Source organism: Mus caroli, unplaced genomic scaffold (assembly GCF_978045245.1).
Source record: "Mus caroli unplaced genomic scaffold, Mus_caroli_1 scaffold_14, whole genome shotgun sequence".
Taxonomy (NCBI): Eukaryota; Metazoa; Chordata; class Mammalia; order Rodentia; family Muridae; genus Mus; species Mus caroli.
Genome location: NW_028227269.1, coordinates 53,969,434 through 53,985,356, shown reverse-complemented (window position 1 = coordinate 53,985,356; position 15,923 = coordinate 53,969,434). Strand labels below are relative to the sequence as shown.

Below are 15,923 nucleotides of genomic sequence, written 5' to 3'. Positions count from 1 at the left end.
CAGCAAAGGCTTGCTAGTGTATGGAATGGTGTCATTGTTTGGAGGCTAATTATGGGATGGATCCCTGGATATGGCAGTCTCTAGATAGTCCATCCTTTTGTCTCAGCTCCAAACTTTGTCTCTGTAACTCCTTTCATGGGTGATTGTTCCCAATTCTAAGAAGGGGCAAAGTGGGACTGGAGAGATGGCTCAGTGGTTAAGAGTACCGACTGCTCTTCGGAAGGTCCTGAGTTCAAATCCCAGCAACCACATGGTGGCTCACAACCATCGAGATCTGATACCCTCTTCTGGTGTGTCTGAGGACAGCTACAGTGTACTTATACACATAAATAAAATCTTAAAAAAAAAAAAGAAGGGGCAAAGTGTCCACACTTTGGTCTTTGTTCTTCTTCAGCTTCATGTGTTTTGCAAATTGTATCTTATATCTCGGGTATACTAAGTTTCTGGGCTAATATCCACTTATCAGTGAGTACATATCATCTCATACCCAGGTTCTTGCTGACCAAATAGATCAGAACCCTGAAGATCTCTCACAAAACTCAAGAACCAGAAGCCAGACTGACTTGCTCTGAAGGCCTCTGATTCCTGGTTCCCACCGATTACTAAATCAATCTATCTGTCTGTCTTGTCTCTCTCCCCACTTCCTCCTTCCCCTCCCCGTGTGTGTGTGTGTGTGTGTGTGTGTGTGTGTGTGTATGTGTGTTCACATGCTTTCAGGATTTTAAGTGCTGGATTACAGGCATATGCTACCACCACACCCAGTTTTATAGGGTGCAGGGCTTTGTGCATACTAGGCAGTGCTCTACCAACTGAGCCATAGACCTAGCCCTGCTGTCAAATCTTAGTCACTGCAGGCCCTGTACTAAGATCCAAAGAGCTAGCCTGAGAAGCATCCCCAGCCTTTTCCAAGTGTGACACTAGTACTCTACACATGCATTGCTTTCTTTAACTTGATCCAGCCTATCTGCTGCCTCCATCCTCAGTAAGGCAGTGTACTTTATCTGTGTGTACCCATACACACATGTCTAGCCTCAAATCTCTATCTGCTGCTACTCAAGCAGACAGAGACAAACAGCACAATGTCTTCTATCTTTCTCCTCTTGACTCCCAGTTACTTCTATGAAACTCAAATAAAAGAACTACAAAATGAGCAGACAAAAACCCCTGACAAATAAAATTCAGAATTAATGACAAGATGCATGAAGAAAAAGCAAAAAAATTCCAGTTCTGCTTCTGCTGATCAATTGTGTGACCCTGAGCAAGCCAACTGATCTCTTAGTTTCACATGCTTAAAATAATTCCTACCTCATAACAGTAAAGATTAAAATGACAATAGAAATATTAAACACTTCTATTGCATTTACAGTGTAAGTTACTGGGCTAGAGGTGGCTTACAGGCTAAGGGCACTCACAGCTCTTGGAGAGGACATGGGTGTGGTTTCAGCACCCACAGCAGCTCCCAACCATCTGTTAACTCAGTTCCAAGGAATCTGATGCCTCCTTCTGGTCTCCACATACACAGCACACACTGGGACAAGTACATACACACAGGCAAAAGCACCCATACATACACACAAAAATAAATAACTTTTTAAAAAAATAAATTCACTTTCATTTTTTATTTCATCTTCTAAAATGTCCTAGAATTCTGCCATTTTCAGATTTTTACAATTTTTTTACAGTAGTTGGTTATACATTAAACATAAAAATACCATAGATGAGTATAGCTAAGAAGAAACTTATAAAAATACAAGAAGATATTGGAAGTCTTTCAATCTCATTATTAGCTGTGCATAACGGCATGTTCCTGCCACTCAGCACTTGGCAGGCAAAGGCAAGAAGATCTCTGTGAGTTGGAGGTCACATAAGTTCCAGGCTAGCCAAGGCTACATAGTGAGACTGTTTTGAGGGAGAGCAAGAGGAAAGGAGAAAAAGACAGGGAGAGAGGGGAAGGGAGGAGAAGGGAGGAGAGGGGAAGAGAGGGAAGATCCACTGACAATACAGCCAAGGATGGCGACAACAGAAGCAAGGTGTGCTGGTAAGCCCACAAGAGCAGAGGAAGGTACAGTCCAGGCAACAATTTCAAGGGCATCTTTGCTACACACTGAGAACTGTCTCAAAAGCCAAAATGGAAAATAATAGTGAAATACATCAAAGAGGTGAATGTATGCCCACAATCACTGCAGCATTATTCACAATGCCCAAGCTAGCCATGGCTATGCCAACAGCCAACCTAATGGACCACCCATGGATGAGTGAATAAAGAAAATGTGATGCAAACATAATATACATATAAAAACAATGGGATATAATTTAGCTTTTACAAAGAACAAAATCCTGTTATTTGTGACATAGATGAACCTTATTCAAAGTAAAACAAACACTGCAGGATCCTTCTTATATATGGACTCAAAAGAAAAAAAAAAGTAGTAATAACTGGAACTCAGAGCAATAGAGGGTAGACTGGCAGTCACTAGGCACGGGGAGGAGAAGGGAATGGGACTTGTTGACCAAAAGCACAAAGCTTAGACAAAAGAAATAGATTCTGCATCTACTGCACAGCAGTGGTGGCTACTGGTATAGTAACACACTGTGTACTTGGAAGTTGTTATAATAGCTTCTTCAATACTGCAGTGGTTTCAAAACCTCAGAGGGTTAAACACTTTGTATCCAGTTGGTGGAACTGCTTGGGAAGGATTAGGGGGTGTGGTCTCGTTGAAGGAGGTGTGTCACTGGGGCACACTTTGAGGTTTCAAAGGCCTGGCACCACTCCCCATGTGTTTTCTTACACCCTCCTGATTAAGGATCAAGATGTGCCATTATCATGGAACCTTAACCCTCTGAAAACATAAGCCCAATTAAATGCTTTCTTTTATAAGTTACCTTGGTCATGCTGATTTGACACAGCAACAGAAAAGGAACTCAGACAGATAAGTTAACTTGGTTTTTTAATTACCCCTCAACGCATATTATCAGAATATCATGATATACAGCATAAAGATATAGACTTTTTCAATTATAAAATTAAAAATTGTTTTATTTTTAAGAGAGAAGGCATAGCAATCTAGCACTCAGAAAGCAAAGGTAGGAGATCACAAATTCAAAACCATCTTACAATACACAGTAAGACAAAAACAATCAACCAAAATCCCACAGGCTACAAATATAACTCTGTGGTAAAATACCAAACAAGACAGAAAACAGAAATACCCTAGACCATGTAATTCCAATTTTAGGTTATTCGTTTAAAAAACTCTGAAATCATTACGTGCATGGGATATTTGCATTCCCTTGCAGATTGTTGTAGCACTACTTACAGCAGCTAATGTTGTTGTGACTGTACAATCTGAATATTCCTAGACAACTGCAAGGGTAATTAAATATGATGTCTACACGAAATGAAATACATTTGAGCCGGGCGTGGTGGCGCACGCCTTTAATCCCAGCACTCGGGAGGCAGAGGCAGGCGGATTTCTGAGTTCGAGGCCAGCCTGGTCTACAAAGTGAGTTCCAGGACAGCCAAGGCTACACAGAGAAACCCTGTCTCGAAAAACCAAAAAAAAAAAAAAAAAAAAGAAATACATTTGAACCTGAAAAAGGGAAATCCTGCCATTTGTGATAACATGGGTGGCCTGGAGGACACAGTAGAAAGATACTACAAAGCTCTTACATGAGGGCTATGCCAGTCAATCTAACACACTGAAGTAGAGAATAGAATGGGGGTTACCAGAAGCCAGGAAACAGCATGGCGGAAGGCTGCAGCTGGCATGAACATGCAGTCACACAAGAGGATCAGACGCTACAGATGTGTCAGTGAGCATGGTGCACACCGTTCTCAAATTTTGTTAAGAAGACAGTTCCCAGCTGGGCTCAGGGGCTCACGCAGGCAGCCCCAGACAGCCAGGAGGCTAAGGCAAGATCACCTGAGCCATGAAGTGGTATTTTAAAGAGACTAATATAAAAAGTGTTTTTAGGAAGAAAATGAAGAAAAAAGAAGAGGAGGAGGAGGAAGAAAGGGGAGAGGAGGAAAGAAAAGGAAATGAAAGAAAGACCAGGGCTAGCTAGTCCATTAACATGTATAAAAATTTTAACATATTTCCCTCAGGAAGTAGTAGACCAAAAATAAAAAAAGTAAAAACTAGCCAGGCATGATAGCACTTGGGAGGGAGAGACAGCATATCTCTATGACTTTTGAAGCAATGACATCATATTAATACAAATACATAGAAATGAAAAGTTGTTAAGAGAAATAAGGCCAGGCAGTGGCAACACACGCCTTTAATCCCAGCACTTGGGAGACAGAGGTAGGCAGATTTCTGAGTTCGAGGCCAGCCTGGTCTACAAAGTGAGTGCCAATGACAGCCAGGGCTACACAGAGAAACCCTGTCTCGGAAAAAAAAAAAAAAAAATAATAATAATAAAATAATTTTTCTTCCAAAGTTACAAAACCTTGCTCTTAAATAATGGCAAGCAAGGCCCTTGATTCAGTCTGCAGCATCACAAAAAATAGAGATCATGAAGTCAAGGAAAGTCCAAGGAAGTACTCCACTAAGAAAACTAACACAGTACACTCACTCACCCACCCAGCACCAACAAGCAGGTAACACTAACCACCACTGTAACGCCAGTTACAGAGAATCCAGTGCCCTCTTCTGGCCTCCGCAGGCACTGCACATACTTGGTACATAGCAAGCAAAAGCCCACACAAATAAAACAAAAGTAAATAAACATTTTTAAATCATAAACTCAAGCATAACTGACACTCATAAAACTGACAGCTCAAGTCTTAAATACCTATTTAAATATCAATTACTCCTAATTCTTCTTAAGCATTCTGAAATCAAAGATAGTCATAAAATTTGAAAACAAATTTCACTTTTAAAAAAGGAAACATCTAAATAAAACAAACAAAATATCAGCAATGTGCTCGGCATGGTGGCACACCTGTTCTCACTATCTTTGGAAAATAGAGGCAGGAGGATGGAGAGTTCAAGGCCAGTCTGCACTACACAGTAAGCCCTGCCTCAAGAAGGCGTGGTGGTGAGGGGGAGCAATAGCAGTCTGGGTGTGGTGGCATGCATCTTTAATCCCAGCACTCCAGAGACAGAAGCAGAAATCTCTGAGAGTTCCTAGCCAGTCTACATATAGAGTTCCAGACTAGGTATGGCTATATATTGAGATCTTGTCTGAAGAAAGAAGGGAGGAAAGAAAGAGAAAAAGAAAGAGAAAGAAAAGAAAAAGAAAAAGAAAAAGGAAAGGAAAGAGAGAGAGAAAGAAAGAAAGAAAGAAAGAAAGAAAGAAAGAAAGAAAGAAAGAAAGAAAGAAAGAAAGAAAGAAAGGAAGGAAGGAAGGAAGGAAGGAAGGAAGGAAGAAAGAAAGAAAGAAAGAAAGAAAGAAAGAAAGAAAGAAAGAAAGAAAGAAAGAAAGAGGGAAAGAGGGAAAGAGGGAAAGAGGGAAAGAGGGAAAGAAGAGAAAGAAAGATATCCATTGCTTTTATACCTATTCAAATATGTATAAAACATTCAGGCAAAACACACATACACATAAAATAATAAAATATTTTTTTAATCAAAATTAGGGGCCATTCTAGAACTTGTCCCCTTACTTAGCCCTGTCTCAGCCTTTTAAGCTATCTAAATCTTACAAAAAGTTATTTGTACAATTAGCATGAAGTTCTTAGACAAGATTCAAGATAAACACAACGTAAAGAAGCCACACTTATATTTCCTTCACATAGAAAATACTGCCTTAAAATGTAGAAGCCAGTCCAGACAGTCAGAACTTAACTCTATAGCCCGATGTTGTAGCTGCACCATTTTAGCCTAAAGTTCTATGTGGTGTGGTTACACTATAATCTCAGTTGTCTGATGGCATGGCCACTCTCTAGCTCTAAGGAGACAGTCACAGTCAACGGCTGCAGCTCAGACTGGGTGCCGCACTTGCCTGCTGCCAATCATACACAGGACTCGAGAATCAGTTCCTAGCACCATAAATGTAAATAGATTTTTAAAAAGTAACAGTTGCAAATCTTCTGAAATTATCACACTTTCTTGTGTTCCTTTGAGTCCTGTTTCCAGTACAGCTACCAGTAGAACTGCACTTTAAATTCATCCAAGATGTGAGCTAAAGTATTACTGAATTTTGCATTGCTTATTTTATTTACTTTTTAAGCCACTCTATTCAGAAAAGACTTGAAGAGATACAATTAGTTAAACAGAATGACAGTACCTCACAATGCTGGCGAGAAGCCTGGATTTCACATTCGTACTTGTTCTTCACAGACTCTAAGCAGAGTTCTCTATAGATTCCTGAAACCAAGCACAATCATTCTGTGGTTATACTGGCAACAGTCAGTCATCACAACTTCCCTACAGTCTGCCGACACCATAGTTTATAAGATGACTCAATAAGAAAGTCACAAATGATTCTTACTCTATCCTAAAATAATATAAAATAAAAAAGAACCAAAACATGTATCAAAGAAGAAAAAATTAAGAGTTCATAAGCTAAGAAGCCATGGCTACTTTTTGATCTACCTCATACTCCCAAGAGTCCTCCTAAATGTTCACTTGAGAACGAGCAAAATAAACAGCACAATCCTTTTCTCAGATTTCTAACAGAAAGGGAGACAGACAGAAATAACTCTTGGCTTCATCATTCACACATAATAGAAGCAAGAAGTGGATACTTTAGTCAGTCAAAATCACTGTATCCAAACTATTCTCTTCAGAGTCCAAAGCTTTGCAAGGAGCACTAACTATGTAAACTCACAGAACGAGAGAGATCACATTGAGAGTGCTCCCGAGAGGCAGGTGCCCAAGTGCATCTTACAGGGAACAAGGTAGCATAGGGAGTGCACCCATATACATGTGCCGCACAGACTTGGAGAGCAGTTACCTCTAGATGTGTAGACTCAACGCCAAGCCACAGGCAGCCTAGGGATGTAAGCCGATGTCTGTTATGTCATGGCAGGTGGCAGCAACCTGGGCCTATGCCATGTATAACATATTCACCCATACAATGCCACAGAATCAAAGTGTCACAAAGGACACAAAATGTCATCCACGCTCACCTGCTACCTTTGTGCGAATCTGCATGTTTTCTTGTAAGGTGGCCAGTGGTTCCAAATACTCTGGTGCTTTTCCAGCTATGACTTCTTGGAGTTTTGCATCCACCTGACTCAACCGCTCTTTATAAAGTCTCAACAAAGCAAAAATAAAGACGTCAATTAAAACTTTCCAACACAGTCAAGCAACATGCCACTCCTGTGCATCACTGCTTCCTAACAGAGCTCATGTTCCGATAAACTAACAGATGGATTCTTGCCCTGACTGCAGTCAGAAAACTCACTTATGTACATCATACTATTAAACAGATACCAGTCCAGGGTTTGTTAGTTATTTTAACTGGCATCACTCTTTAGTCACAGCAAAAAAATGCAATGAAAATTCAGACCCAGTGGCCTTCGTCTGTTGTCTTAAGCTACTTGGGCAGAGGGGAGGGAGGCAAGAAGATGGAGTGGACACAACAAGAACAATCTGAAGAAAATAAAAGTGAAAAAAAAAGAACTTGAAATGACTACTTTGGCACTACCAACTTTTATTTAATTGAACAATAATAAATCAATTCTAAAAGAAAAAGTTATTTAAATATTAGCTTAAAAGAAACAAGAAAATCACTTCAAATAATTTGGTTGTTCACCATCTTACCTGAAAAGACACAGTACCATATTTAACCTGTTTAATTTTTACTTGTTTGTTGTTTCCGGTATTTTGAGACAGGTCTCACTATATTATCCAATCTAGTCTAAAACTCACTATGTAGTCCAGGTTAGTCTCCGACTCACGAAGGTCCTGCCTCAGCCTCCTGAGTGCTAAGATTACAAGTGAGAATAACCACCTTTAACTCCAGCTCCAGGAAGTCCAACTTCCGACCTCTATGGGCACCTGCACTCTTGTGTGTACACACTCATCCCCAGTCAAACACCCGCTCATACATAGACATAATTTAAAATTATTTAAAAACATAAAAAACACAAATCTGCTACCTATTTGCCAGAATGATACTGGATGAACTAACTCTCAATGTTGCCCAAATGAACTCAAACTAGTTTTAAAGTTAGCAATAGGGCTGGAGAGATGGCACAGTGGTGAAGAGCACTGACTGCTCTTCCAGAGGTCCTGAGTTCAATTCCCAGCAGCCACATGGTGGCTCACAACCATCTGTAATGAGAGATCTGATGCCCTCTTCTGTTGTGCCTGAAGACAGTGACAGTGTACTCACATACATGAAATAAATAAATCTTTTTAAAAAAAATTATCAATAGAAATCTTTTTTCTTTTCTTTTTTTTTTTTTAAGGGTCTTGCTCTGTGGTCTAGGTTGACCTGGAATAGCAAACTCTTCTGCTTCTGCCTCTCAAGGGATGAAATTACAAACATGACACCAAATATGCTACAATAATGTAAACCTGTAGAATAAAAGAAAAGTTTCAAAGTCAAAGTTATAAACTTTATATTTTTAATGTTGTACTAGCAGAAATAATACTCATATGTTCATCTCTAACACCAATGAAAGTTTAGAGGAGCAGCAGCATAAACAGGATTAATATGGTAAACAAATCTGTCCTTCTTGCCTGCTAATTCTACTAAATCTATTCTATCTCCTCTCAAACCTTGGAGGCCTTCAATGAGCATGATGGTGGGCACTTGCAATCCCAGAACTCAAGAAGCGGAGGCAGTAGAATGTCACCTTTGAGATATAGCAAGATCCAATCTCGAGGTATTTTGGTCAGGAATTCTACTACTGTGATAAAACACCATGACCCAAAGCAACTTGAGGAAAGGGTTTAATTCTTCTTATAGCTTGTAAAGCATCATCCAGGGAAGTCAGGGCAAGAACTCAAGGACTCAGTCTAGAGACAGGCACCGACGCAGAGATCATAGAGATGGCCCATCCACAGAGAGCACTGGCTGCTCTTCACTTCATTCCCAGCACTCACATGGCAGCTCACAGTATGTGTGATTTCAGTCCCAGGGGATCCAATGCCCTCTGTTGGCCTCACATGTATGTGATGTAGATATATACATGCATGTAAAATCACACACACCAGCTGGGTGTGGTGGTGCAAGCCTTTAATCCCAGCACTTGGGAGGCAGAGGCAGGCGGATTTCTGAGTTCGAGGCCAGCCTGGTCTACAGAGTGAGTTCCAGGACACCCAGGGCTACACAGAGAAACCCTGTCTCGAAAACACACACACACACACAGAGAACAGCTTTTAAAAATGTACTCAAAAGGAAAAGATGATTGCGAGCCATGGTCTTCCACACTCGCACAATCCCTCCAGAGAAAAGTGCCTCTAAGTGGAACGCACATCTAACACCACAGCAAAAGGCCCGACTTCACTTACCACTGTTTGATAAAATATGGGAAAGAATAAACTTCTCTGAGCAGCAGTTTCTTCACAAGTAAAATGGAAGACTACCATCCAGCCCACAGGGCTGCTGTTACAGGAGTAGATTAAGTAGCACACGTGAAAGCGGTCAATAAACACCGTGGCTGTTACAGGAGTAGATTAAGTACCACATGTGAAAGCGGTCAATACACACCGTGGCTGTTACAGGAGTAGATTAAGTAGCACACGTGAAAGCGGTCAATACACACCGTGGCTGTTACAGGAGTAGATTAAGTAGCACACGTGAAAGCGGTCAATACACACCGTGGCTGTTACAGGAGTAGATTAAGTAGCACACGTGAAAGCGGTCAATAAACACCGTGGCTGTTACAGGAGTAGATTAAGTACCACATGTGAAAGCGGTCAATACACACCATGCAATGTTAAGACAGAAGATCAAGTTACCAGATAGGAAATTGGAGGGCAATACTTTTATTTTATTCTCAAAGTTTAAGAGACAGTATCTCAGCTGGGCCTGGTGGCACAGAGCTATAAACCCAGATACACTGGAGGCTAGGGTGGAAGGATCACAAGCTCAAGGCACCCGAGCTACAAGGTGAGTTCACGGTCAGCCAGCCTGGGCAACTTAGCAAGACCCTGTCTCGAGAGGGATCTGGGGATTGCTCAGTGGCAGAGCACTGTCTTATCAGGTACAATGCCCTAGGTTCCATCTCTAGTACCAGAGGGGGAAATCTTTAGCCAACTGCTTAACAAGGGAATGAATAACACACACAGAAGCAAGTGTGCAGCGATGGAAACACTTGAATCAGCAGCGTGCCCATGCAAGTCATCTACTCCATCCACCCCCAAAACCTCACTTGCCTCAAAACCCTGTAGCTAATGAGGTCTCTAGCGGGTAAACAATAACTGAAGCCTCCTGACCAGATCAGCCAGTTCCCATACAACACAAAAGGGAGCACAGCAGAAACGCTGTCATTGCTCTTGTGCGGGTAAAACTGCTGCCACTGAGATTCAGTGACGAGGGCCGTCTGAAGTTAGCACTTACTGATCTTTGAGGTCTGTAAACTGCTTCTCCAGGTTGGACATCTCATCTAAACACTCCATCCTTCTCCTCTCACAATCTTCATCATCCATTTCTGTTAATACAAAAAAAAAAAAAAGGGAAATATCAAAGATAAAACTTCAGGGCAGGCCTGGAGGCACACACTTGGGATTCCAGCCCTTGGGAGGCACAGGCAGGATTAGGAGTCTAAGACTAGCTATGACTATTCGCCACTTAGCATGTTTGAGGCCAGCCTGGGATACACAAGACCCTATCTCAAAAAATAAAAACAAACAAAAAAGATAAAACTGTTTCAAAAAATTCTGATGTTAGTCCAGACAGAAAAAAAAAAGTTGTAATATGAAACTGGACATCCAAGGTCCAGTTTAAAAGAAATTAAACAATTTTTATCCAAAATAATTACCACCATAGAATTAATGTAATGTCAAATTAGTTAAAACTCCGAGTCTCTAGAGCATCTAGTGTTTACCCATTTTTCAATCTTCTTAAAAGCTATGAAGTAATGAAGTCAATGAAGTAATTAACTCATTTTTGACTTTACACTAATTCTTGAGAACTTAGCACCAAAAATGACTACGTTCATAAAACGTCAATATTATTCAAAAATAAAAACCACACTTGGAATTCTCTTCACAATTTTAACATGGCAGCTGTGGTGGTAAATGACTCTAATTCCAACACTAGAGAATTAGAGGCAGGAAAAATGATGAGGGTTCAAACCTAGCCTGGGCTTAAGAAAAAAAAAAAAAAACAAACTAGAGCTGAAAAGATGTCTCATTAGTTAAGAGTGAATACTGCTCTTGTGGAGGACCCAAATTCAGTTCTCAGAATCCACGTCATGGTTACAGGTAACTCCAGTCCCAGGGATTCGGATGCCTCATTCTGGCCTCCAAACACACCATACACTTGAATGATGATGGAGGAGGAGGAGCCACATGGCTGATTACCCCATCACATAAAAAAGCAACTAACGAACAGCTAGGCTGCATGGTGGCACTCGCCTTTAGTTGCAGCACTTGAGAGACAGAGACAGGCAGATCTGAGTTGGAGGCAAGATTGGTCTACATAGGCCAGCCAAGGCCACACAGTGAAACCTTGTCTCAACAACAACACAAAGCCAACTAGTCCCATTACGTTTCTCTTTCGGAACCTTGGACTGCCACTCACCCTGCTGTCGTTCCCTCGGCAGACTACTGTCAATGAGAAGGAGCAGATGAGGAAAAAGATAAATGAACTCTTAAAACAGCAACTACTAATTACCAGGTCTGTCCTATTTTTACATCTTCTGTTTTTATATCATATATATGCCAGACATCAAAATAACCGAGGCACAAACTGAGCTACATCTTAATCTTCATGAATTAAAGGTCAAACTATAGCCAGGTGGTGTCGGCGGCAGTAGCAGCAGTAGTCTTTAATCCCAGCAGAGGCAGGTGAATCTCAAGTTCAAGGCCATCCTGGTCTACAGAACAAGACCAACCAGGAGAGTCAGGGCTAAACAGAGAAACAGTCTCGAGAGAGAAAAAAACAAACAAGCAAAACTATGAGAGTTACAGCATGCAGTTATTTTCATATAGCAAGGAAGTAGATAAGTAGATGGTTATAATTCTCTAAAACAAATTTAAAATATTTATGCCTCTTAAGAGCTCACTCTGTAGCTCTTTAAAACAGTCCCTCAACTGGAGATATTACCCAGGGGCAGAGAACATGTCCAAGCTGTTTATGGCCCAGGGTTTGACAGGGAGCAGGAGAGACAAGACAGGGACATGACACATGTTCATGCACACACACCAACACACACACACAGCACACACACAACACTGGGTTCTTCAATTTTTTTTTATCTTCCAAAATCTGTATTAAGTTTCTGTGCCCGAAGGATCTGTTCAGTACCAAGGTTTGAGAGAAGAAAAATGGGTCGTGCAATACGCAAGCTGAGGTAGAATAAAAATAATCATAGGAAGAGTAAAACTGCGAAATGCATTTAAATGATTTACTTGCACTTTAAAAATTGACTTTTAGTTCAAATTACTATTATGATCTATTGTTATTATTTTCTAGGCTGAGGTTTTGGTTTTTTTTTTAACATGTTAAAAATCACAACAGCCGGGCGTGGTGGCGCACGCCTTTAATCCCAGCCCTTGGGAGGCAGAGGCAGGCGAATTTCTGAGTTCAAGGCCAGCCTGGTCTACAGAGTGAGTTCCAGGACAGCCAGGGCTATACAGAGAAACCCTGTCTTGAAAAACCAAAAAAAAAAAAAAAAAAAAAAAAAAAAAAAAAAAAAATCACAACATAAATATTAGAAGGGGAGACTCACAACACATGCGATTTGATGAGAACCTGGCTCCCATTAAAACCCAAGACAGAAAGCTGGCAGAAAGCTCAGGGCTTCTGAGCGCATACTGCTCCTGCAGAGGATGAAGGCTGGGTTCCCAGCACCCACACAGGTAGCTCACAACCACTGTAACGCCAGCTCCAGAACATGCAGTGCCCTCTTCTGCACTCCATGGGCACCTTCACCCAAATGCCCATTCCTACACACAGACATATACATAGACACATCATTAAAAAGAAAATCTTAAAAAAATAAAATAAAAACAAACAAAAAAGAAACCAAGAATGCTTGAATATAAAAATGCTCTGCTCCTGACAGCAAGACCCTGCCCTCTATACTCCACCAACAAAATAAAACAACCACAAAACACTTTTCAGAGCTAAGAACTGTATAAATGTGATTCTCCCTACTTCATGTTAACTGGCTAATTTTGAAGTCTCACCCACATCCCCGGCTAGTCGGATGACCCCAGAGTTCTTTTCCTCATCCCAGGCATGTCCTAATGCTACATCTCCTCTGTCAGTTTGGACATTCTTACATAAATAGCAGACATACTGAACAGCAATATGCTCAAATACTTTACCTTCTCTCTTCATTTCCATATTTTATTTCTCCGTCAGCGTTGACGCTACCCACACCTCTCCCTGTGTCTAGGCTTCCTCTTACCTCACTCCTAAACTTGCAAGATAGAGTCTGGTTTTGGCCTTCTCTGAAATCTCTCACAGCTACAGCATTCTTTGCCTTTTCAAGCTTCTTGGTCTCCCAAGCAAACTGGTTTTCTCATTCTTCAATGAGCCCTGAGCTCCGGCCTTTGCTCTTCTTCTTACATTCTTTCTCCTATATGAACTTTCCACCCTAACTATCCCAACCTAAACTCCACGAAACAAGGCAGTGGCCCTTTCCTCTACTAAATGTGCTGAACACATTTATCTGGAGCCTTTCCTCGGGTTCCTAACTCTGTTACATTCAATTGTTTATTTGGCAACTTAATCAAGTGGTAACTTACAACAGGTTTTTTGTTTTGTTTTAGATATTTTTATTAGTTCTTTGAAAATGTTATACAATGTATTTGAACGTACTCACTTCCGCTCCCGAACTCCTCCAGATCCACCCCTAAGTCCCTGCCCTGATGTGTGTCGGTGCCTACCAGGGTCTTGCTAACAAATGTCCATAGCTCCTCTGCTTAATGGTGGAACTTCATGTCCACCTCTACCCCTCCACACTGGGATTTTTGTCTGGATTGAGTCTGCCCAGGTCTTGTGCACACTGTCACAACTACCATGAATTCATGAGTTCAACTGTCCTGCTGAGTAAGCAAAACACTGTTCTTCAACTGAGATAACTATAAATTTATCCTCATGCTGAGTAAAAACTTCATAAATATTTACTTTTGGATGGCTGACTTATCGACATTACATGCTTCCAAGTATACTTTTTTTGACAGACAACCCTGGAAAAAAAAAAAGGTGTGGGGTGATATTACGGTCATTAACCTGTTATCAATGCTTCCCATTACATAGACAAAGAAGCCATTCTCGGTCTGTCATATGGTTAGAGGAAGATTCAGGAAATCAGTTCCATTCATTTTGGAACGACAAGTATTAAAAGACTTACAAGGGGTTAGAAACAGCCCAAAGTTACAAAATAACCAAAGCTTGAAGATTCTGGGAATGTCAACACTGCCCACATCTTCCAGATTAAAAACTGACAAAGATTCCAAATGATCCCTCAGGCTGGTCCCTTCTTCATCTTGAAAACTTTTGGGACCTACTATGAACCGGAGAGTTCCCAAGTCAGTCCCTCTGATGACAGTACTGGTGAGAGGCTGACCTGAAAGCTAAGGCTGATGAGTGGCAAGCCCGCCAAGGACCAAGGCAAATTTAATCCTCAGCCCCCACAAAGGTTGCCGAGACTACTAGTAAAGAGGTCGGTGGTGTGAGCTAAGCGACATTTGCAGTCTTCCAGACCAGCCAGCCGGACATTCCACTCCGGAGCCGGTAGCCCCAGGGTACTGCCAGGTGACCCTAGGGCGGGTCCCACTGTGCACAGAATTGCCTCGGGTCCTCAAAGCCTGCGGGCGCCCAGCCCACCCGGAGCCGGAGCCAGAGCTGGAGCCCGCGGCGACCCGCAGCTCCCGGTGCCAGACGCCGAGCCAGTCCCCGCCCCTTCCCCATCTCCCCGCCCCGCGCTCGCAGCAGGACGCACCGCCCGGCGTGAGCACCGCGGCCTGTCGCGCGCGCGGCGCAAGGGACCCGGCATCCCCGCCCAGCTGGGCAGCGCACCTGAACTGTCCCCATCCTCCGAGACCGACGAGCTCTCGGTGTCCTCGTCTTCGGAACTGCTCCCCTCGTTCTCCGCGTAGTCCACCTCCATCTCATCGTGATGATTCGTCTCCTTCTTATCCCCTCGGGAATGGACCGGCATTTTCCAGCCGCGCCGTCGCTTCCCACTCCCTGCTCCCAGCCCGGCCACTGCCGCTTCGGTGAAGGGCGAGCCGAACGCCCCGACCCACCCGGCCGCCGAGCTCGATCCGAAACCCTCGACTCCTCCCCACCCCCGGCCTGAGCCTCACAACCTAACCCGCAGGCTGTGCGCTGCGAGCTCTGCCATTGGTCAAGGCTGTCCCGGAGCTAGAGGCGTGGCTTGCCTTGCAAGCAAACGATTGGTTGCCGGTGATTACGGCGCGGCCTTCCGCTGTCTGTCGGGAATTGTAGTCCTTAGGCCTCAGAGCTTCAGGGGCTGTGGGTTTCTAAGGTTCAGCTGCCTTAATCTCTTCTCACTTCGGACTTCAAGTCCCACAAGGCAGGAAAGCTGACATACTGGGACACAGTTTATAAACTAAACAGAAACACATTGTGCGGATTTGGTCTGTACTTATCCTTTTCCCGCCAAGTGGTTATCTGATCTGCCTAGCTACTCAAACTGTGAGAAGAATGTGAAAAAAAGATCCTTTGCCTGAAAGGGTCTTTGCATACTCTGTGAGCCTGGAGGGTTACAGAATCGTCTCTTCTACACTAGTAGTACATTTAGTACGGCTAGTAAACTATTAAATTGAATTGTATGTGTAAGAAATAATTTTCACAACGAAAATTTAAATGTTCTTGAAATTTTC

At 42.4% G+C, this 15,923-nt stretch overlaps 1 protein-coding gene across 1 annotated transcript in view; it reads right to left on the bottom strand.

Annotated features, from left to right (window-relative positions):
* Positions 1–15,367, bottom strand: part of Brms1l (BRMS1 like transcriptional repressor) — a 33,814-nt gene extending 18,447 nt beyond the window's left edge. The window contains exons 1-4 of the mRNA XM_021179001.3: positions 15,094–15,367; positions 10,459–10,549; positions 7,073–7,200; positions 6,229–6,308 (exon numbers count right to left, since the gene is read on the bottom strand). Of these exons, the coding sequence (XP_021034660.1) occupies positions 6,229–6,308; positions 7,073–7,200; positions 10,459–10,549; positions 15,094–15,235 (441 nt within the window). The 5' untranslated portion in view covers positions 15,236–15,367. The remainder of the gene's footprint in view (positions 1–6,228; positions 6,309–7,072; positions 7,201–10,458; positions 10,550–15,093) is intronic.
* Between the last annotated feature and the right edge of the window lie 556 nt (positions 15,368–15,923).